Raw genomic sequence first — 24,728 nt, forward strand, 5'->3', positions numbered from 1 at the left:
AGCACGAGGGCCTTCTTTTCCATACCACTGGTCACAGTTTTCACAAGCAGCAGATGAGGCAGCAAAACCTTGTTTCTCAGCTACCACATTTTACATCATGATCTTAATCTTGGCCTCGCCCCAAGGTTCTCAAAGGTTTCTGCCCTTCTTCATTTTAGCTTCACAATAACGTTTGGAAGTAGGCTAGGCTGAAGGGGAGAAAGGAAATGTTCCAAGGTCACCCACCATCCTTAGTAAAGTTGCCTACCTCCAGGTAGGGCCTGGAAGTTTCCTGGCATTACAACTGATCCGTAGACTACAGAGATCATCTAACCTGGAGCAAATGGATGTGTTTGAGGGTGGAGTCTATGACATTGTACCCTACTGAGGTCTGAGCCCTCCCCAGGCTCCACACCTCCAAATTTCCCAGCCAGGAGTTGGCAGGCCCGGTGCTCTGTGACCAAAGGGGGATTTTGAACTCAGTCATAGTCTGACAATCTAACTACAGTTGCACACTGCAATCCTTTAGACAACAACGGGGGAGTTCATGTGACTGCATGTTTTTCCATGCAAAAGAAAATGATATGCCAGGGAAAACTTCTCAACACTGAGATTCCTATAAGATGAAGATAGAAGATATTGGATTTATATCCCGGCCTCCACTCCGAAGAGTCTCAGAGCGGCTCACAATCTCCTTTCCCTTCCTCCCCCACAACAGACACCCTGTGAGGTGGGTGGGGCTGGAGAGGGCTCTCACAGCAGCTACCGTTTCAAGGCTGGAGTCTCAGAGCGGCTCACAATCTCCTTTACCTTCCTCCCCCGCAACAGACACCCTGTGAGGTGGGTGGGGCTGGAGAGGGCTCTCACAGCAGCTGCCCTTTCAAGGACAACCTCTGCCAGAGCTATGGCTGACCCAAGGCCATGCTAGCAGGTGCAAGTGGAGGAGTGGAGAATCAAACCCGGTTCTCCCAGATAAGAGTCTGCACACTTAACCACTACACCAAACTGGTTCTCCAACACCAAACTGGCTCTCCAACACCAAACTGGAAGCATTTTGCTGTTTGGACCATCAATGAATCACGTGAACCCGCACTTCCCATCAGAACTGATGAAGTCCAGAAAGACGTTTGGATCCAGTGGTATTTCAGGCTGCTGCAGAAAACTATACTCCATGGATCGAAGTCCTTGCGCCCACAGGAACATCAGTCTGGATCCAACCTACAGATTTAATGTATAGTCTGCTGTTTGAAGCAGCTGGACTCCAGTCTTGGCCCCCCAGTCACCTGATGGATGAAATGGACTGATAAGAGTTAAGGATACCTCCTCATATCCACTTACATGGCATTGGCTGTAACCAGGAGATCTGCATTATCAAAGAGGGTGACCCCCGGCACTTCTACGATGAGAACATAGGTAAATTCGATGGTCAACATCAGAATGAGTTTTCCAATGCAGCTGATCTGAAGGAACACAGAGCAGGCTAGGAGGCTCAGTAAGACACTGTAGGTAAAATACTACATTGAGGAGATGGCGGGTGATGGGAGAGGACCAGGAGAAAGGAAAGAAAATAGGGGAAAAAATCAATAAGGGATAGCAAATGCCAACTGAGCAGAGATGAAAAACATATTACAAAGCAAGAAGCCCAGTTACAAATGAGTACTCATCAGCTTCACTGGCCCTTAGAGTGAGGACGACGCAAGGACAAGCCTGCACAAATTCTGAGTCTACATGCCAAATGCCACACATGCACTTAATCTCACTGGGAGCTTATAAATCTGATTTTGCTGCCTGGCAGGGCCTGCAAAACGAGGAGCGGCATTATGCAGCTTAAGCAGACCACAGTCCATCGGTGGAGAGCTATATTCAGCTTGGTGAGTCACAGGGATTACTGCCTTCCTTTTGGTTCCATGAGCTCCATGAAAGGTTGCCAGCCTCTGGCGGGGAGGCTGGAGATCTTCCAGAATTACAACTGATCTCCAGGCTACAGAGGATTAGCTCCTCTAGAGAAAATGGCTGCGTTGGAAGGTGGACTGTATGACGTTATACCCCATTTAAGTCACACTCCTCCCCCAAAACTGCACTCTTCAAGCACCCCCCCCCCAAAAAAAAATATTCAGGAATTTCCTAAACTAGAATTGGCAACCCTAATTTAATTTCCGCCAGGGACTGAGTACACAAGACTAACCAATAACTGCATCTGCTGCCATTGAATCTAACAATAACAGCAGCCCCGCCCTGCCTCAGTCCAGGAGGTCATCTGGGAGAGCAACCAATGCCTTCTCTGTCCCATGACTAGGGCAGAAACTGGACTGCAAAGGATCAAGGATAGGTGCATCATCCAAGAAAACCTGGAGCTGTTTAGCCACCGCCCTCTCAACTACTTACCCAGAAACGGAAGATTTGAGACAGGGGTAGTTGGCCGGGACCATGGAGTCCAAAGTTGATTTTTTAAAGAGGGGATGAACCACTGCCTCTTTTAATTCCACTGGAAAAGTTCCAGGTGAAAGGGACAAGTTGATAATATCTCCCAGGGGGACCCAAATATCATCTCCACAGGCCTTGACCAGCCAGGATGGACACAGGTCAAGGAGGCAAGTGGCTGGCCTCACAGCTACCAGGACCTTGTCAACATCTTTCTGAGAGAGCTGGCTGAAATGGTCCAATATGGGACCTGAAGATGGACAAGGGACTTCCAGTTCCATTACTGTATCAATAGTGGCTGGAAGGTCCTGGAGAGCAATAAGATTTTATCAGCAGAATATGTTGCAAAAACCCAGGGGTCGTTTTGTAGAAAAATAGGCAGTGGAGCTCATTAGCATAACTCATTAGCATATGCCCCCCCCCCACCAGCCAAAAGCAATCCGACACAAGAAAGGAGAGCCCTGAGTGAGCATGGCCTGCTTGGGTTGGTTAGAGATTCAGCCAGCCCAAGCAGGCCTTGCTCCCCTGGGGCTCTCCTTGGCCACACATACTCCACAGTCAAAAGGCCAGCAAGCCACCCGCCACCCAAAATCGCGTAAGAAGTGGGGAAAAGGTGGCATGGGCTTCTCCAAGGATTAATGAAGGCTGCTGGGGGTGTGGCAAAGCTCCTGGTGGCTGGCTGGCTGCCTGCTCTCCTAATCCAGGGATTGTTATGCAGTTGCACCTACTATTCAATGGACAAGGTAGGTGAGAAGGAGGAGGAGAGCCATCAGAAAGCTGCACATCAGGAGCTGCACTCAGGAGCTCCTGAGCCTGCTTCGGCGGGGAGGGCAGGGTATAAATTAAAATTTATTATTATTATTATTATTATTATTATTATTATTATTATTATTATTATTATTCAAGGCCTGCAGAAGCCTCACAGCTAATATCTAATTCTTTACTCTTTGGTTTGCCTTGTGGCAATGAGCTTAACGACCAAATGGTTCTAAACTATTGGACCAGGTACAACTTTGCAGATGTAATGGAGGCCGCATAGAACTCTTTCTTTGAGGACTTCACTGCCATCTCATAGACCTTGATAAATGATCTGTAAGATGTCCTTGCCACTATGTCACAAGCACACCACCACACTCTCTCAAGCTGTCTCAGTTCATCCTCCACGGCTCTGAGGTATACCATGGGGCAGCTTTGGTCTGAGGGCAGAGAGGGTGCTGGTGGGTGATATCATTGATGGCTTTAGAGATCCAGGAGTACCAGTCCTTCACCAGCACATCTAATGATTCACCAGAGGGTATTGGATCCTGCAGAGCCGCCTGAAGCTGATCAGGGTCCATTTGCCCCTGCGGGCGAGCATAAATGCGCTTGCCACCTAAACAGGGATGATTTGGCATGCCCAACTGGATCTTCAGAGCCAAGTGGTCTGACCACGGAACTGCTTCAGCAGCCACCAGATCCACATTAATCCCCACCCCAAAAATCAGATCCAGCACGTGGCCTGCTTGATGCGTAGGGGCTGATATAAATTGGAAGAGTCCCAGTACCTCTGTGGCCAACACTAGGTCCGTGGCCTGAGAAGATGCGGCATCATCTACGTGGACACTGAAGTCTCCCAAGACTAAAAGCTTGGGGTACTCCAATGCCTACCCAGATACCGTGTCTAACAGGTCAGGCAGGGTATCTGTTGGTGTGTTAGGTGGTTGGTACACCAGCCAGATAGCCAAATTCTCCTTAGCCTTTCATACCAGCCCAACACATTCAATGCAGGCAATCTTTGTTGTGGGAAGTGTCCTGAAAGAAAAATATTCTTTCACCCCCCACAACCTGCTGGTCCAGGACTGGTGCGGGACTGAGAACCCAGGTGGGGAAAATTGATTAAAGGTGACAGTTTTGCCCTCCTGCACCCAGGTCTCAGTCACACAGGCTAAGTCTATATTTCACTCTGTGAGATATTCTCACAGAACTGAGGTCTTATTATTTATAGATCTGGCATTAAACAACACCAGTGCTAAGAGATAGGTAATCGTTCCAAGCCCCACAACCAACCTTTCTTTGGATGGGATGTAGGAGGGAAGAGATCTGAGCAGTACCATATATCTGATCTCTTTCTTTTTTTTCTTTGTAATTTCAGGTTTTTAAGAGTAAGAAAAGTACAAAATAGTGAAAAGAAAACATACGGTATAGTATCATAGATAAAAAGTTACAAGAACATTCAAAGATGATGCATCAAGATTACCAGGTAAGCTGAGCCTTATAAACTAATATAGGAATAGTTTAATTGGTTCAGTCGGCAGCATTGTTACAACAGTAAGATATGAAAAAGATCACTATACAATTATAATATAGATATGAAGCTTTTAACATTTTGCATAGATTTGTCAAAAACACTGTTGGTTTGTGTATACTCAAGGAAAGGCTACCATACAGCATGAAAGGAAGAAATATGCAAAGGATTGTTAGAACACTGCAGACGGTCAGATATTCTTTCCATTATGAAAAAATCCCATACAATTTTGTGCCACTTTGATATTGAGGGAGCACGATTTTTCTTCCAAAAACAGAGCTAAGGCTGTTCTTGCTGCTGACAATAATATAAATATAAGATCCTTCCTAATTGAAGGGATTGATCTGTCTGGACCCAAACCTAGTAAAATCATTTCAGGTTGCATAGGCATTACATAACCTGTTATTTTGTGTATGTGGAATCTTTTCCCAAAAGATTTTAATTTTGTGGCATTCCCACCAGCAGTGAAGGTACATTCCACGTAAACCACAGAGCTTCCAGCGAAGTGAGGAAGTAGTGTAGTGGATACGATGGAGTTGAGACAGTGTCACGTACCAACTTGTCATGATCCTGGAGTACAGAAGTTTAATACTGATTGCTTTAGATTAAATAAATAAAAAAAAAATGGGTTGCCAAATTTGTTCCCAATAAGTGTGTGTCAAGACAGTATTGCAGTCATCTTGCCATTTGTTTTGGTACAACAGAGTGGAATCGTTGTTGAAAGACAATAAAATAGAGTAAATTTTGGAAACTAGACCTTATGATATTGCGTCCCATGCTTCAGTAGGAGTTCGAAGGGAGTAAGCTCTCTGTCAAGAGTTAAGTTAAGGGCTCATGGTCTCTAGAAGATGCTTGAGTTGTAAATATTCAAGCCACAGAAGGGTTATTTCTGAATTTTTTTTCTATCTGTATTTTTTCTAGTACGGTACCTCTGTGGAAGACATCACTCAGCTTTGGTTTACAAAGAGATCTCCACTTCTTGTATGATGTAGAGTCCCTACATAGACTGAACCAGGTCTGGATCAAGAAGGATGTGATGTGTGAGGCACTAGGGGCCAAGATCTTTTTTATTTTGTCCCAAATTTTAAGTGTAATGAATAGAAATTCATTATGTTTAATTTGCTGCGGTCTATCATGCTGAGAATTTCATAGCAGATCATATGGATAAAATGAGCCCAAATAAGACGTTTCAATAAATACTCAGTCTAATGTTTCAGACAAATATAGTAATGCGAATAAACTGGCCAGTTGGGCTGATTTGTACGTGTGTAAGGTCAGGAATATTCAGACCACATTTTGAGGGCTATGACATTATTCTAAGAAACTTTGGGTCATTTATTCTCCCATATGAAATTGTTTAGGAGCCCTATGGCACAGAATGGTAAGCTGTAGTACCGCAGTCCAATCTCTGCTCACGACCTGAGTTCGATCCTGGCGGAAGCTGGGTTCAGGTAGCTGGCTCAAGGTCGACTCAGTTTGCCATCCTTCTGAGGTTGGTAAAAATCCAGCTTGCTGGGGTTAAACTGTAGATGACTGGGGAAGGCAATGGCAAACCACCCTGTAAAATGTTTGCTGTGAAAACGCCATGATGGGACATCACCCCAGAGTCAGAAACGACTGGTGATTAGTATTTTCTGCCAGCTGCGGAGATCTTTGTCAGCGATTGGTATGGGAAGCAGATGAAATAAAAAGATAAACTGTTGTAGAACTATAACTTTGATAGCGTTGATCTTTTCAAACCATGTCAGGTTTGATTTTTTTAGATTTTTTTTAAAAGTAATTTTTTGAGCTAGTCTGCTGTGGTTCGTGATTTTAAGAGTGCAGAGGTTCAAGGGAATATCTACAGCTAGATAAGTCCAAGATTTTTCTATCCATTTAAATCAGAGGTGGGGAACCTCCATCTCTTGGTGTGGCCCTCGGGGATTGCTGGGCCGAACTGTGCCATGTGGCAGCCTCCTTGGGGCCTGGCTGGCCAGCAAGGATTGTGCAGCCCAGCCCGTGCTGTGCAGCAGCCTCCCCAGGGCCAGGCAGGGATCACAGGGCCCAAATGTACTGTGCGGCAGCCTCCCTGGGGCCTGGCTGGCCAGCCAGAATTGCTGCAGGGCCTGAAAAAGTTACTGTCATAGTTCAGGTAAGTTTTCCCCTAATTTCTTTATTTCCCTTTCTTTCCATTTCTGCCTCCCATTTCTTTGTTCCCCTTTTGTTCCCATTTTTTTATTGATTGATTATCCCAGATAGTGTGGCCTAATATGCTAATGAGTGTGTGACCTAATATGTTAATATTAGGGGATGTGGTCTAATATGCTACTGAGTTCCCGCTGGGCTTTTTCTACAAAAAAGCTCTGGACCTATGCATTTGCCTAGGGCGGCAGTTCAGGCAGGCTGGGTGTGTGTGTGTGTGTGTGTGCGCCAGATTAGGCTCTCCCCACATGACTTCAAATAGAAAAAACAATTATTTGCATTAATTTTGCTGGCCTGAATCATTCTCCCTCGGCGGAACACCGTTTTTTAAGTTGATAATTTTGTATGGCCCGCGAATGATGTTAGAAATATCCATATGGCCCTTGGCAGAAAAAAGGTTCCCCAACCCTGATTGAAATTGAAGGTTTGCTTTTATGTAATTAGTTGAATAGACAGTCTAATAGGATATATCTCAGATTTAAAAGCATTAATTCATAAACCTGATATGGAGCCAAAATTTTTCAAGACAGATTGAAGATTTTTGAGTGAAGCAAGAGGGTTAGCGAGGTATAGAGCCATATTGTCAGTAAAAAGATTAATTTTGAAGGTGCAGCCATGAATATTGGCTCCTTCAATGTCTTATCCTTGTCTAATGATTTCTGCAAATGGTTCTATTGAGAAGGCAAAGAGCAGGGGTAACAAAGAACACCCCTGTTGTGTACCTCTTGTCAGTCTGAATGGCAAAGATTTTAAGTCATTTACATGCATCTGAGCCATTGGATCTGCATAGTTTAATGATATATAAAAAAGGGGACCAAAATGATAAAAGATGATGTAGGTATTTAATTTCTAACTCATCAAAAGCCTTTCGGTGTCTAAAACCCGCATTAGGGCTTCTATGTTAGAAGTCTGAGAATACTGAATGACATGTAGGGTCTACCTGACATTGTCTATTATATTGTGAGATGGCATAAAGCCAGTCTGGCCAGTCTGGATGTATCTGGAAGAGCTCTCTCAGCCCCGCCTACCCCACCGAGTGTCTGTTGTGGGGAGGGGAAGGGAAAGGAGATTTGTAAGCCACTCTGAGATTCCTTTGGCTAGCAAAGGGAGGGGTATAAACCCAATATCATCATCTTCTTCTATTGAGTAATGAATGTGCTTAGAAGGTTGGCTAAAGTGGCAATGAACATTTTAATTAACGAGATTGGTTTATAAGATTCAGGGAGGGTTGTGTCTTTGTTTTTCTTGGGAAGCCCAATCACATCGGCTTCATGGAGGGACAGTGCGTTGAAAGAATGCATGGTTGCAAGTGGCGGCTAAGGGATCAGCTAAAAGATGGTGATTTTTTTTTTGTAGAATTCAGTGGGGAATCCATCCCCGCCAGGTGACTTGCAATTTTTTAAAAGATTTTTTGACAGTTTTAATAATTTCCTGTTTTGTAATTGGTTGCTCCATAAGATCTCTATGCTCAGGTTTTAATTTCTTGAGAATAGTAACAGAATTTATAAATGCTTTGATTGGTGTGTCCTGAGGCTCCTCTGATGTATACATTTTATTAAAATTTGTGAAAGATTCAAGAATTTCCTTGGAGTCTGAGGTAAGGTCGCCTTTGTGAGTTTTCAAGAGATTGACAGATTTGGAGGACATTTTTTGTCTGATTTCCACAATAACATATGTAAACTTTTTGGGGGCCTTATACGAATATTGTTATTTTAAGTATAAATGATTTTTTAAAAAAGAAACCTCTAAGGTCTTTATTTTTTTCCTTTCAGCAACTAATTGTTTATATATTTTGGCACTACAGGATTTTTTGTGTTTGAGTTCAAGTATTTATATATGTTTGATAATAATTCTAACCTTAATTTATCCCTTTCTTTTTTATAGAATGTGGCCAGAGATATGAATTTCCCCCGGATGACGGCTTTAATGGCATACCAGATCACATGCTGTGGAACTTCCTTGGACTGAGTTCAAAGTAGTCATGGATTTCTGCTTCAATTTCTGTAAAAGCAGATTGATTAAATAAAAGAGATTTGTTAAAAATCCAATTGAATTCTTTTTGGCTATTCACATTATGTTGTAATACACATCTAATGCAAGCAAGGTTGGACCGTATGGGTTCCTCTAGTGGTTAAAAGTACACAACTGACCAGACTTTTAGTTGATAACATGTGGTCAATACGAGTATGGCTTTTGTGGTGAGGGGAGTAATATGTGCTGGGCTTTTTTTGTAGCAGGAACTCCTTTGCATATTAGGCTACACCCCCCTGATGTAGCCAATCCTCCTGGAGTTTACGGTAGGCTCTGTACTAAGAGCCCAGTAAACTCTTGGAGGATTGGCAACATCAGGGAGGTGCAGCCTAATATGCAAAGAGTTTCTGTTACAAAAAAAGCCCTATATATGTGAAATCTCTTTCCATAGTGTTTTGTAAGTGCCGAATGTCACATAACCCAAAATCGTCACATAATTTATGAAGTTCTGTCTTTATTGTGTTTTAGTTTTTGAGGGGCATTTTACAGGTGGAGATCGATCTATGTTTTCGTCTGCTATATAAAGTCCCCTCCGATTGTGATTTCCCCCTGTCCAAAGGACGTTACATTTGTAAATTCTTTGCATAAAAATTAATTCGGTTTCGATTTGGTGCATAAATTGAGGCTAGGGTTAGCCAGGAATCATTTCGCTTGCCTTTCAGGAAAATAAAACATCCTATTGGATTGGCTCTAATTTGTATATTCTGGAGTCTGGCATTAGATGGCAACAAAATTCCTCCCCCCCTCCCCCGCTCCTGGAGTTTTAGATGTTCCAGATACTAAAAACTGGTAATGGAATCTTTTAGATTTCAGTGCCTACTGTACATTACCCTTGAGATGAATTTCCTGTAAAAACAGTATATCAGGGCATAATTTGAGTATAGCAGATGTTACCTTCTTTCTTTTTATAGGTTGATTTAAGCCATGGCAGTTGAAAGAAATAATATTCAAGGTATTAGCCATATAGAGTTATGAAAGGAAAAATGCATAGGCACAAGTAAGTTGTACCATAGAGTTTTCCCTCCCAAATTGTTAGAGTGTCCGGGAAAACCATAGAGTTTTCCAAAAAGCTCCTAGAGCGGCCAGTGTGCAAAAACCGTCCCCTGCTGGAGACTGCGGGGGACTTGGCAACCCTAATTAGGAGGCAAATATGTGGAAGTCAGTTCCCTAAAGGGAGGAACTTATGTGAGAGTACCAGACTTATAGACATCTGAATCAAAACAGAGTAATGCATTAGAAACACCCCAAAAGTATAAATGATTGTCAGTGTAAAACCAGTTAGTATATGACTGCAAGTAAGAATGAATGATAAAAAGCTAGAGCATAGAAAAAAAGGTGTATAACAGCAAAAATTATTCAGAAAAATGAAACAATAAACATAGCAAGTTAACATTCATTAAAAGGTGAAGGAGTGGAGACCAGTTAATTAGAAGAGTAAGCAAGCGGGAAGAGTCTGGCTTTAGAATAATTTGATTAGTAATTAGGCAGTTCCTTAACGGCAACATGGAATTAATTTTCAATGCGCAACTCTGTAATGTAAATCCAATTCTGGCAGTCGGTGGATAATTTGCAGGAGAGAGAACTATATAGCTGTATGTGTAGATACCATAACAACACAAACAAAGAAATGGAAGCAAAAAATATAGAACTGTTAACCATTTAATTGGAATAAAAATCAAGTGAACAATAAACAGGAAAATTCTATCAGTGGGATTAGACACTCAGATGCTGGGATGGGTTGCCCAGCCAGGGAGTGTATTTAATAAGAGAAACAACAGTTGAAATAGGGGAATGAGAACCCGTTCACCTGACTGGTATCCCTGACCACAGCATGGCCTCCCTGCTAGATGTTATTGGTTCCCAACTGACCCAGCTAGCATTTCTTGTATAGGTAATATAACTGCATAAATTGGATATGGCTGCATCTAGAAGATGCCTGAATACCCTACATATATAGTCTAAACTCCGGAAGAATTGGTTACCCCTGAACTTTTACAGAATCTATTTGAATGGTTTGAAGAAAAAACGGAAATAAAATTTGCGAAAATGAAACTAGAGGTCATAGATGAGGTTCAGGAATTTGAGAACGCGATTGCTACATCAGGACACACTTTTCATTTATACACATTAGAACCAATGGGACTGAATCAAAGCCTGGACTTGAGTTGCTTTTTGTAAAACACAGTGTTAATTGCTGTACACATTTCCAAGGATTACATCAGGGAACATGATTTGTGATTAGACTTCAGACATGGTTACGTGTCATATGCCTTTAAGGGGCCTGTAGGAATCCTCTCATGGATTGCTGCCTTGATGTGGTGAGAGGGCCTGAGTGGTTCAGTGAGGCTGTGAGGGAACCATGAATGCCAACATGTACTGTGATATACTGAAGCAGAGCATGATCCCCTCCCTTCGGAGACTGGGCCGCAGGGCAGTATTCCAACATGATAATGACCCCAAACACACCTCCAAAACGACCACTGCCTTGCTAAAGAAGCTGAGGGTAAAGGTGATGGATTGGCCAAGCATGTCTCCAGACCTAAACCCTATTGAACATCTGTAGGACATCCTGAAATGGAAGGTGGAGGTGCGCAAGGTCTCTAACATCCACCAGCTATGTGATGTCATCATGGAGGAGTGGAAGAGGACTCCAGTGGCAACCTGTGAAGCTCTGGTGAACTCTATGCCCAAGAGGGTTAAGGCAGTGCTGGAAAATAATGGTGACCACACAAAATATTGACACTTTGGGCCCCATTTGGACATTATCACTTAGGGGCGTACTCACTTTTGTTGCCAGCAGTTTAGACATTAATGGCTGTGTGCTGCGTAATTCTGAGGGGACAGCACACTACTGTTATACAAGCTGTAGACTCACTACTTTACATTGTAGCCAAGTGTCATTTCTTCAGTGTTGTCACATGAAAAGATATTCTTAAATATTTACAAAATGTGAGGGGGTGTACTCACTTCTGTGACATACTGTATATTGTAATATTTAGTTGCAGGTCACAAGGATATAACTTTATTTTTCAATCACCTACTGAGGGAGACTCCAATATTGGCTTTAATATCAATCTCCGGTCAGCTGTTTTCGACATTGCACAACTGCAAGCTTTCTCTGGTAGCACTGGACTGGCGAAAAAAGACTTTTTGCTTCATGCTTTAGCTACCTTGGAGACAGTTGCTAACCAATTGTATATTGACTTCGGAACATTTGTTGAGACATGATGATTATGTTATGTATGTGATATATTGATTGGCTGATATAGCTTGATTATGAACTATTTATGAGCAATATATAATTTAGATTTTGATTACTATAAGAGTTTTGGGATTGTGTACTTGCAGCGGTTTTTCTAAAAGGATGGGAACCAGGCAAATAGCATAGCATTCCCCCTCCTCCAGATCTCCAGGGAAACTCCCAGGGAACTTTTCCCATGACATATAAAGACAATTAGACTAGGAAGTCCAGAAGGCTCACTGGGATTGTACTATAAGTATTTTGAAGATGAACTTTTACAACCATTAGAGATTACAATGAATATTTTACAAGTAGGAAGGATGCTGGAATTTTGGAAAGAGGCTAATATAACACTAATATCAAAAGAGAGGCAAGATCTTAATTTGACAAAAAATTATAGACCGATATTGCTGAATAACGATTACATGCTATTTACAATTTTTTTTAGCAGAAAGTTTGCTAACAATTCTGAAAGTATTTATCCATGGAGATCAATGTGGTTTCTTACCTAAAATACAGTTAAAGCATAATGTTAGAATGGTCTTGGATGTTTTGGGTTATCTTGAGAATTTGAGTATCTAGAATAATTTGAACTGGGCTTTTTTGATAAACATTTTAGAACGGACTTTGGAGATAATTTTATAAAATAAGTGAAGTCAATTTATACTATACAGATGACTTGAATAATAGTAAATGCCCATTGTCACCTCTTTTGTTTATTTTAGCCCTTGGAATTTGAATAGAGATATTAGACACAATGAGAGGATTGAAGATGTGAAGGTTTAAAAAGAGACTTATACATTAAGAGCTTTTGTAGATGATTCAGTACTAGCTTTAGAAAACCCCTTAAAGGGGACAGAAGTATTAAGGCATAAACTGAAAGAATTTGGTGCACTAGCAGAATTTAAAATAAATAAACAGAAAAAAAAGATCATTAGGGTTTGTAGAGTCTTTCGGGATCAAGTGCCGTGTTCTACTGGAGAAAGTTTTCCTTCCAGACGTTTCGTTCTCAGCTGCGGAGAACATCCTCAGTGGCGTTGCAGCCGGAGCAGGCGCTCTGACCTTCTTGGCTGCTGTGCATTGATCCCACTCAATGCACAGCAGCCAAGAAGGTCTGAGCGCCTGCTCCGGCTGCAACGCCACTGAGGATGTTCTCCGCAGCTGAGAACGAAACGTCTGGAAGGAAAACTTTCTCCAGTAGAACACGGCACTTGATCCCGAAAGACTCTACAAACCCTAATGATGTTACCAGCCGTGAAAACCTGAAATCTTTGAGAAAACAAAGATGTTAATCAAAAATATTAAATTACAAGAACAAACAATTTATGAATAAAACTGATTTTTAAGCTTGAAAAGAAAATTAGATATTTGGGCACTACATTGACAAATACGAACTGTATGTTGTTTCAAAATAATTAGGTTAAGACCTGGAATGAAGTTAAAAAGATTTGGGATAAATTGCAATTGTTGTTGTGAAGGATTTCTGTGATCAAAATGAAAGTTTTACCTAAAATGTTGTTCCTTTTTCAGATAATTGTTGTTTTTGAGAAATGGAAGATTACTAGAATTGAAGGGTCAGTATTTGAGATTTGGGTGGCATGGCTGTTTGTGGTATGAAAAAACTAAGATCAGTGTGGCTTTTAAAAATAATTAAATTAGACATGCAATTTTGAGGATATGGAACAAGTATAAATCTAAAAAAAGGTAAAGGTAAGCACCAAGTTATTACCAACCCTTGGGGTGATGTCACATCATAATGTTTTCTTGGCACACTTCATATGGGCTGGTTTGCCATTGCCTTAAGACTTTTTTATAGACAAGAAATGTAATTTAAATTTAATTGGTTATTATGATTTAATAGATTTTGCTCAAGGAAAATGTAAAATGAAGCCAAGAGAAGACTTGATAAGAGCATATGATTTGTTTTTCTATGCACAATTATTGGAAAGATTTAAAATGGATACATGATGGTATGGCATTGAAGAAACGTGGACTGTATTTGAAACTGAACTATGTACAAACGCAACAAGACCAGGCTGCCCATTGTCACCTATTTTGTTTATTGCTAAAATGTATAAACTTTTATGGAAATATGAAATAGAGGAAGAACAAGTGAAAAATTGTATGTTACAATGGGCTATGAATTTTGGAACAATGGGAAAGATTTCAATTAAAGGGTTTGAAATTTATATCATTACCTTAAGGAGAATGTTTATAAAAAAGATGTTTTGTTGGTATATTTCTCCAGATAAATTGGCTAAAACGTATAAAAATATTTCAAAAAGTCCTCTCCCTAGAAGACTGCTGCTGTGAATCTGTGTAAGCAATAGAGGACTAGGTGGGCCAATTGTTTAATTCATTAATGGCAGCTTCAAGAGAAAAGAAGTTACAATCTTTGTTTCATTAAACAGAGAACTCACATGCACACATGTAAACACAACTTCACAGGAATACCTCTGGAAAGTTGCAGCTAGGCTTGGAGCTATCACAGAACCCTTGCGTTCCCAAGCTGTAATTGGTGGCAGAATAGCTGATATGGCACATATTCACCTGATGAGGGGTGATGTTGTACTTTGCAGCCACACAGTTGAGAAGGTCCACAGTGCTGCATGTGAACTGACAAAAACGTAAGAGACTATCATGAAACAAAGGCAACGAGAAGGGGAAAGTAAGCTTTAACAAGAGTCCTCATCGAGCACTTCAGAGAGGAGGTGTACTAAGAAGTACTTCTTCACACCAGGAAACTTCCCCAGCCAGAACACTCTTAGGCCTAATTATACAAAACACAAATTCATATAAATAGAGGTCATAACAGAGACTGATCAGTAAGCATGCGCTTTGATTTGCTTCACAAAACACCAACTGTTTCTTCTCCCCACCAAAGTGCCATCTAGATTAGTTTATTTCATTCATGCACCATCAAATTGGCAGGAAGTGTCAGATTCAGGACAGCTTTCCTAATATGTCTAAGTGCACCAATCAGGATAGGCTTAGTCTTCTAGCTTGCAGAATTCTGTTGATCAAACAACAAATGGAGGTATTTGATACTTAAGACATTTCGTAGATACAAAATTGGACAATCTTCTTGGCAATCTTAAATCATTCATGTAGGCTGGCTAGACAGAAAGTAAAAAGACCGTGACTTGAAACTAACCTAGCATGAGCTGAGCTGTCTTAAAAAAAAAAAAAAAGAATTTATTGTAAAGACAAAGTACTTCAGAATGATAAATGAAAACAAAGAATACCAATGTTATTCCCTGTGCCCTACAAAATAATCCCTATAGCATCTACAATTAAATTCTTATTCAATAAATAATATTTTCATAGTAAATTTGAAAAAAAAAACCCTAAATGGTTCAATATTTTCCTGAAATCTTGTATTCCAATAATCTATCAATAAAATCAATTTAATCAAACTTGTCAGCGGATTAATTTGACTGAACTTTAAAATGTGTCAATTAAGACACACAAACAGTTGACCAAACTCTCTTAACCTCTCTATCAGAGAAGGAGGATCTGATTTTTGCTTCGAGAAAGGGATACACCTTTCAGCAGTAGATTAAAAAAAAATTCACCACATTCTCAATCAGAGGTTTCCACATCTTTCAAGATTTTCCAAGCAGGATCCTCTTTGAGATTAACAATCTGCTTTCTTTTATATTATATTCCACAGTGTCGTATATATCATAGTTCAACTAAGCCAAAAGGACAGTATGACATACCATGTTGACAAAGGCTGACAGGAAAACTATGATAATGGTGATGACCCCAATTATGGTGTTATTGGTCCTATACTGAACAATATTCCTTGAGAGAGTCTGGAGTGGAGCTGGGAAAAGCTGTTGATAAAAGAGAAGAGAGATATTTGAAAGCATGTTCATGTACAACTGCCTCACAAACTGAAGAGCAAAATGTGTTAGCAAGCTCAAATGCTGATCTCCCATTGAAAAACCAAGAACATCTGGTGATCAGGGATGTGTATTATCTGTGCTTATAAATGAAGGCCTCCCATTTACTCAGCCAGGATGGGGAATTATCAACCCACACCCCCAATATCTTGCCCCTGAGAAACTGAGGAGCAGAAAAAAAAATGGCCTCCACATAGTGGCACTCTAGGAATGTTCCTAGTCTCTATGGTAATGATCATACTGAGTAGGACAGGCACTCTAGAATATCACCTAGAAGTTACATCTTCCCCAAACTGCTCTCCCCAGTTTCAGGTCCTCAAAATCTCTGAAGCATTTGCCTAGGCAATATTGGGAATCCTAAATACCTACATTTGAACTATAGAGAACTGAATTATGTTTAGGGATTGTGGTATCCCTGATTCACGAACCATGAACTGTCGCAGTTTGTAATGCAGTAGAATAGAATTAGAGGTACCAAACTCACAAGGGATCTCTGGATGACTCTCCTCTACCTCCCCTCCAAGTTTGGTAAGGATTGGATTTATGGGATCAAAGTTATGCACCCCCCCCCCCCGAAAGAAGGTGCCCCCAGAAAAGTGTTTTCTGAGAAAATTGCAGTTGCCGATTCAGGAGGTTCAAGACGGTATAGAATGGACCCTGTGCAAACTAGAGGCATCAAACTCACAGCGGATCTGTGAGATTGGATCTGGAAAATCCAGGTTACGGCTCCTCAAAGAAGATGCCACCAGGAAAAATGTCAGACACAATTTACACACACAGGGCTGGTGCTGGGGCAAGGCTCCTCCCCCTGCCCCACCAGTGGGGAAGGGCCCCCAGCACCTCCCATTTACTCCCATTTATTTGTGGAATATTTGTGCCGGTTGCTTTTCCATGAACCGTGATCCAGTCATAATTAATGATGAACTTTAGTTCATGAGCCAGTTCATACCCATAATTGTGTTCCTGGAGTAAATGCATATATAAACTTGGCTATGCTTATTACTTTCTGATGATCTGTTCTGCCTCAAGGAAGGAAGGAAGGAAGGAAGGAAGGAAGGAAGGAAGGAAGGAAGGAAGGAAGGAAGGAAGGAAGGAAGGAAGGAAGGAAATAGATGGGGAGGGGAGGTAGAAAGCAACTTTAAATACATTCTCAAAGCCACCGGCTGGCTTGACTTGGAGAAGTGACAGAGAGAGACAAATGCCTTCTCCAAGCGGGCTGATGGGGCAACGGGGGCTTTGAGAGCCACACAATATGTGTGAAAGAACCACATGTAGCTCCTTAGAAGCAGTTTGACCACCCCTTTATAGTACATCCAACCAGTTTTTAAAATCATGGTTTGAAGTTGGTTTATTAACTACAGTTGTAGCGATAAATTCTGACATCATGGCTCAATCTCTAAGCTTGGTTCTGCCTTTGCTTCAATACAAGCTGTGAAGCTGGACCAATCACTATAGCAGGGAGACGAGGGTTTCATGCTAGCCTGAGGCTGCGAGCGAAATTCTGATTTCACACAATAACCATAAATAAAATAAACCTTGTCTCAGAGAATATTTGAAAGACCAGTTAATTTGGATCCCTGGAAACATTTGTCTCTGACATTCAAGTCCTGGTCTAGTGTGCTCAGGGAACTCTCTTTTCTCCAGTTGTTTCCCCTTCACCTTCCTCCACCAGCCTTTTCAAAAGTTAATTCCCACTATTTTATAAATGTTACACATCCAAAGAAAGATGAAAGTGGTACTTCTCAAGCATACAAAACTATATAGCTTCCCTACTGAGTGTGCATCTCGTCTCCTCAGTTTAGCCCCTTGAGAGGAAGCTGAGACACACATAGAAAAGCACAGCTTCAAACCAGTCTTCCAACAGATCTTTTTTTAAAGGGCAATGAGAAATGGCCTGTATGCGGCTATTTAGAGATGACTAATCACTTGCCTCCCCCCCCCCCGTCCCTTTTTGCTCCTTGCAGTTTGAAGGATCACATTTTGCTAGTACATCACTTCCTACACAAGCATAATTATGAAACTGTTTGATGACAGAAGCACTGATTAGCTGCTGCCTGTTATAAAAAGGAAAAAGAAACAACCTGCGGTAATGCTGAATGTCTTCATGCCTGATGGGAAAGGGGTATACTGGGCAGGGGAAAAGGTAGGATAGGATTCTATGATACCGAAAAATAAGATTTAAAAAAATACTGGCCCTGCTTTTGCAAGTGGGTTAAAAAAAGCATGCCAGCATAACACCCCTTGGTGCTAAACAGAAATCATACCAAATATCACCCTGTTTTTCACTAGCAAGTAGAGAGTTTACCAGTGCAGTCCTAAACAGAGTTATTCCCTTTGAAGCCTGTTTACCTCAATGGACTGAAGAATGTACGTAATTCTGCTTAAAGCTGCACTGTAAATTCTTCGCAATGATGGTAGCTGAATTTTCTTATTTTCTCTGGCTGTTTTCAGGTTTTGAATCACTGTAAGGAGTCCCGCCTCTGAAGTACATCAGGAACTCAATTCTTGCATTTTTTGATTCTTGGAAATGTGTCAGATCTATATCTTTTATTGTTTGAAACCCTAATACTTATTTTTGTTTTTTTTAAATCTGTGGGTAATTATTTTTCAGAATCATATAACTGAAATGTAACACCCAAAATTGTTGCCATGTAAAAGCATTAAAACAATTTTGTGATAAGAATTTCCCTTACACTTTTCAGGAATGTGGACAGAGAGTGAAGCACTAGGATATAAAATTTGAGGTTGAGGAAAACGGTGACAATTTATCATAGGAGAGTTTTGTAAGCACAGGTGGGTGGACACTTGATGGGTTTGGAAGGCAGGCATTTCATATACTCAAGAATACTCTCCAGGCAAACTTCTCACACAACTTGCATATTCTTCAAACAACCAACTCCACATCACTGGTGGCATTCACCACTCTGGCACAACATCTGATGATTTACTTTCTAGTACAGTATGATTTACTAATCACACACAGACAATTTATTTTATAAAATTGACAGATAGGTAAGGAGGACCTACACACTCATTCCTTTGGTTGATGATAAAAGGACACGATTCAGCAGTGCTGTAGAACTGTGGCCTGCATTTCATTTCTTTTCATTTCTTCGATTTATACTCCACCCTACCCCAAAAATGGGCTCAGGGCGTTTTACATCATAAAAACCAACAGGTTAAAACAATAAATAGGATCAACGATAAATGGCAGTAATAAAGAACCCATGTCCTATTTCAGCGGAAAAACATACATAGAAGTAGGGTTGCCAATCCCCAGGTGGGGGCAGGGGATCCCCCCGGTTTGGAGGCCCTCCCCCCCCGCTTCAGGGTCGTCAGAAAGCGGGGGGAGGGGAAGGAAATGTCTGCTGGGAACTCTGTTATTCCCTAGGGAGATTTATTCCCGTAGAAAATCATGGAGAATTGCTCCATGGGTATCCGGGGCTCTGGGGGGGCTGTTTTTTGGGGTAGAGACACCAAATTTTCAGTATAGCATCTAGGGCCTCTCCCCAAAATACCCCCCAAGTTTCAAAAAGATTGAACTGGGGGGTGCAATTCTATGAGCCCCAAAAGAAGGTGCCCCTATCCTTCATTATTTTCTATGGAAGGGAGGAATTGAAAAGGTGTGCCATCCCTTTAAATGTGATGGCCGGAACTCCCTTTGGAGTTCAATTATGCTTGTCACAGCCTTGATCTTGGCTCTACCTCTAATGTCTCCTGGCCCCACCCCCAAAGTCTCCTGGCTCCACCCCCAAAGTCCCCAGATATTTCTTGAATTGGACTTGGCAACCCTACATACAAGTAGCCTCAAAAACCCCAGTATCCAGAAATATCAGAAGACAGCAAGGCACTGGGAGGGGGCTATAGACAGTGGAAGCTGAAATAGAATCACAGCATTGGATTCAGGGTCATCTAGTCCAACCATCTGAACAATGCAGAAAATTAAAAAATACCCCCCTTCCCACATTACATCTCCAGTGACACCCGCTGCATGCCCAGAAGATGGCAAAACCCTCCAAGATCCCTTGGCAAACTGGCCTGGAGAAACACTGGTGACTGACCCCAAAGTAACAATCAGCATTTCCCTGGGCATGTGTCATGATCCTGGGCCTAGCAAGGCCTGCAGGTCCCAGGGAAGCCTGCTTAGGAGTTACTGGGAAAAGCCTACATCTCCCAGGATCCCCTCTGTCCCTCTGATTGGGTAGCAAGGGGTTTGGAGGGAAACAGGCCCAGAGAGGGGTGGGGCCTGGGAAGAGAATATAAAGGTCAAGCCCAGGAAGTGGGTGTTCTTTCCCTGGAAGGCTTAGCTGGAAGCAGGCTGTAGCCTGGAGAGCTGGAAACAGGGGAGAGACCCTTACCCAAGGGGGTAAGTGCTGGTAAGAGTAGGGACGATAAGACAGTGTCAGCTTGTGTTCTATTGAAGCTAACTCTGCTGTTTGAAATGTTTATTTACTGCCAACTAACCCTATGAATCTTTGCCCACTAACACTAGTGCCATTGTAGAATGTGAAAGGGGGGAAGGAGGAGGTGATTGAGGTGCCAAAGGCCAGTAAGGTCTTTGAAGTGCAAAAATGCTCGGCCGCTTTCAGGTGCCTGCTGGAGCCGAGCAAGGACATCACCGGGAGGAAGATACTATTTACATATGTGAAAGATAAGGGTGTGTGAACTGGGCACTTCCAAGAGACGAATTGCAACTTTATTATGAGAAGTGATTTAAACCCCCAATGCTTTGATGTATGTCCATAAATGCCAATACCTTTCCTTATTCGTTATCAGTTTCAAAGAACCTGTGTAGAGAGTAGCATGGCTGTAATCAATAAATGAAACTTAGTTTTTAAACAAAGACAAGTCTGATCATTTTGAAACTCCAATGAACCCTTCGCTGACAGACAGATGCGTTAGGGCATTTGTTTATTTTCCCGTCACCCTTTTACTGGTTAATGCACCTTGTTAATTTATATTGCACTGGCATAAACCTTTTTGTTGTGGTTCACTCTGCCTGGTCCTCACACCCATTATTTGGCCTAGCTAAGGGAGGCCTGAAGGGCTTGGGAGGGGACTCTGGGCCTTCTCAAGGGGAACCCTTAACCCAGAGTGGTGGCAGCAATCTGGTAAGACCCCCTCTGAGTCGTGACAGCATGTAAGAAAGGGCCACAAGAACCAAGCATTGATGCAGCCCTTCCTGCCCTCCTTTTAATGATCTGCCTAACCCATAGAATCAAGAAGCCAAATACGAAGAGAAACACGGAAGCAAGACTGTGTAAATAAACAAAGCAGTGAAAAATAACTAATGCAAATAAGAAATAATTATAATTCCAGTTTCACATGTAAAGTTCAGAATATATCACAAAAAGCCTTATAAGACCCGCAATAATTCTCCGAGTATTTCTTCACAGTGTGCACAAGCGCTTAGTGCATTGAAATTGACAAGAACAAAGTGCTGGTAAAACACTTGAATTAAAGTCCCAAATATTCCAGATGTAAAGTAGACGTCTTGATGAAGCCCTTTTTCCCACTCTGACACTGTGCTGGATACTCTGAAAGAAATTACTATTGAAACTGCAGGTGGATGGTCTAACATCCCTCCTCGATGAAGGTGCGGCTCCACTGATACGTGAAGATTACTGTTGACTATCAATGTTGAGGGCTTCATCAATGCCAGGGCCGTCTATCTTCCACCGCCCACCTAAGTTCACTCTAACTGGAATCCACTCAAAGTGGAGACAGCAAGAAACAAACCTTGTTGAACAGCCTTTAATTTAAAAAAAAAAAAATTACATGAAGGTGCAGCTCCACTGATATGTGAAGATTACTGTTGACTATCAATGTTGAGGGCTTCATCAACGCCAGGGCCATCTATCTTCCACCGCCCACCTAAGTTCATTCTAACTGGAATCCACTCAAAGTGGAGATAGCAAGAAACAAACCTTGTTGGGCAGCCTTTAATTTAAAAAAAAAAAATTTAAAATGAAGGTGCGGCTCCACTGATATGTGAAGATTACTGTTGACTATCAATGTTGAGGGCTTCATCAACGCCAGGGCCATCTATCTTCCACCGCCCACCTAAGTTCACTCTAACTGGAATCCACTCAAAGTGGAGATACCAAGAAACAAACCTTGTTGGGCAGCCTTTAATTTAAAAAAAATTTTTTTACACAGGTTGTTACAATACCAAAGGCCATTCAACACTCAAATTGTACAGCAGGACAGAAAAAACAAAACTAACCAAATCACCAGGGGAGGTATAATAGCGATTCTTAATTACCACACTTTGCTATGTTCAAGCACACTTTCTTCCTTACTGTCATGGTTCACCGAAGTACATCCTCAGACTGCCTCTGAAAATGGTAGGATCATGGGTCACCAACCTAGTAGTTATTTTTCATCAGAATGAATACCTTGAAGCTACTTGACAGGGCTTGGGGCAGGAGATGGAGTGGGATCTTTTAATAAGCAAATAGAGGTGGCTCAGATCTTGGAAGCTAAGCAGGTTTGGCTGTGATTAAATCTTGGATGGGAGACCACCAAGTGAGTCTAGGTTTCTATTCAGAGGCAGGCTACGGCAAACAATCTCTGTTCATCTCTTGCCTTGAAAACCCAGTATGGTCATATGAAATCAGCTGTGACCTGAAGGCACATTTAGAGGTGGAATGCCATTTAGACGTGGAAGCTAAGATACTACAGTTCATGTCTAGGGATGGGCATGAACCAGCTCATTTTAGCTGTTTTCTGGTTTGTGAAGTTCATGACAGCATTTAGGGATGGGCATGAATGAACCAGCTCATTTTTGCCAGTTTGCGGTTCGCAAAGGCAGCACTTTCATGAACTTTTAGCACTGTTCATAGTGGTTCATGGACAGACACGCACTGGTGCTGATCAATTAAACTGTTTACAAAATTCTAGGGCAACAAGAGGAGAGGGAGTAGAAGGCCCCTTCAAAAAAGGCTCCCCACTCTGGGTGCCATGGTTTGGACCCCAAAGCAGGCCATCCTCTAAAGAGGTCATGCTCCCAGGGACGCCCACAGTGCCACCCTTGTGGTGAGGGCCGCCCAGGATGCTGCCACTCTCAAGCTGCAGTCTCTGCTTGAGACCTGCCAGCACTTGGCTTCCCACTTCTCATGCAGCACCAGGTCTGCACGTCCGCTGTGTGAGAGGCAGGGTGAGGAGGTTGAGCATGAACACCAGTGCATCCTGGATTTACTCACCTGCTGGAACTCCACCGATCCCATGATAGCAGGTTTGATGGAGCAAAAGAGCTCTGTAGAGGATGTAATCTCCTCCATGACCATGCTGGTCTGGGAAGAGGAGCTCAACATCAGCTCCAGTGACTGGTTGACCCTCTCCCAAATGGTTCATGTCCTGCAGCCCTTCCAGGATACCACCAATGTGCTCTGTGGCCACATGGCCAGCCTGGGGCAAGTCATCCCCCAATTCACGCACTGGACTGGGTGGTGGCCTCCACACTGCTGCCTGGCCCCAAAGGGATGGCTATACTTCTATGCATCTAGGCCTTGGCAGAGAGGTTGAAGGTGGGCATTCCCACTAAGATACATCCTTGTGGGAGTACAAGCTGGCTTGTGTCAAGTATTAATGGCAGCATTGTTCTCTGTAATGCAGAGCTCATGGAATGGAAGAGGGAGCTCAGTAAAGAAGTGTAGAGGCTTCAGGCCAGCAGACATGGACAGAAGTAAGAGTAGGTGGAAGAAGCTGAGGAAGGGGAGAAGGAGGAGCCATTGGCTAACACCTCTGCCTCCAAGAGCCCATTCAGGCAGAAGCTCCACTATTGTATGCTGGTAGTCAAGTAGGAGGTTAGTAGCAGCAGTGAGGAGTCCAGGAGTGCCATGGCAAAAGATTCGGCAGAAATGTTGGTGAGGTAGTACCTTGCCGAGTCCTCGGAGCCTGCCAACACTAAACCCTTGCAAGGCCATCAACTGAGCTGGAATCTCTTGAATGGCTGTGAATCTCCTCTCTTGTTTTCCCACCAGTGTGCAGAGCAAGTGGGTGCTCTCCCACCTGGGGGACCTTCTCAGCCTCCACTGCTCCCACCTGGACCTGGCTAGGGTAGTCAAGTTCTCCTTCCTGCTGGGCCACTCTGCTCTGGACCTGGTGGAGTAAGATCCAAGTCTACTAACATCCTCCTGTGTGCCCCCCATTCCTACTCCTCTCACTGATTTGGCCTGTGGCCTGTGGGTTGTGCCCTTGGTGCTAGGGTCTCCGGTGCTCTCAGGGCTTCGAGCTACCACATTTGCATATGTCTCAGGGCTTTGAGCCACCAAGTTTACAAACGTCATCGCACTCTGGTTTGGGTGTCAGGGGGTCTCAAGGCACATGCCACCCATCTTCAATTTCTACTGCTGGAATTCTGTTCTGCTGGGCTTCTACTGCCCTCACTTTTTTTTTTGCTGTTCCCTCCCTCCATTGGAAACAATGGGGGATGGGAGCACCTTCTTTGAGGGGCCATAATTCGGACCCCATAAACCCAATCTTTGCCAACATTGGAGGGCAGGTACAGTTGAGTCAATGTGATGTCTCTGTCATGCCAGGAGGACCATTCCGTACACTCCTAAATCTCCTGAACCTCTCATTTCCTCAGCACTTTCCTGAGGGCATATTTTTTTGGGGGCAGGGGAGTTGTAACTTGGACACCATAAACCCAATCCTCACCCAACTTGAAGGCCAGGTC

At 42.6% G+C, this 24,728-nt stretch overlaps 1 protein-coding gene across 1 annotated transcript in view; it reads right to left on the reverse strand.

The window, feature by feature from the left end:
* ADCY5 (adenylate cyclase 5) overlaps window positions 1-24,728 on the reverse strand; it is a 448,084-nt gene that overhangs the window by 26,460 nt on the left and 396,896 nt on the right. The window contains exons 13-15 of the mRNA XM_060262724.1: window positions 15,860-15,976; window positions 14,592-14,753; window positions 1,318-1,493 (exon numbers count right to left, since the gene is read on the reverse strand). Of these exons, the coding sequence (XP_060118707.1) occupies window positions 1,318-1,493; window positions 14,592-14,753; window positions 15,860-15,976 (455 nt within the window). The remainder of the gene's footprint in view (window positions 1-1,317; window positions 1,494-14,591; window positions 14,754-15,859; window positions 15,977-24,728) is intronic.

This window comes from Heteronotia binoei, chromosome 21, assembly GCF_032191835.1.
Source record: "Heteronotia binoei isolate CCM8104 ecotype False Entrance Well chromosome 21, APGP_CSIRO_Hbin_v1, whole genome shotgun sequence".
Classification (NCBI taxonomy): domain Eukaryota; kingdom Metazoa; phylum Chordata; class Lepidosauria; order Squamata; family Gekkonidae; genus Heteronotia; species Heteronotia binoei.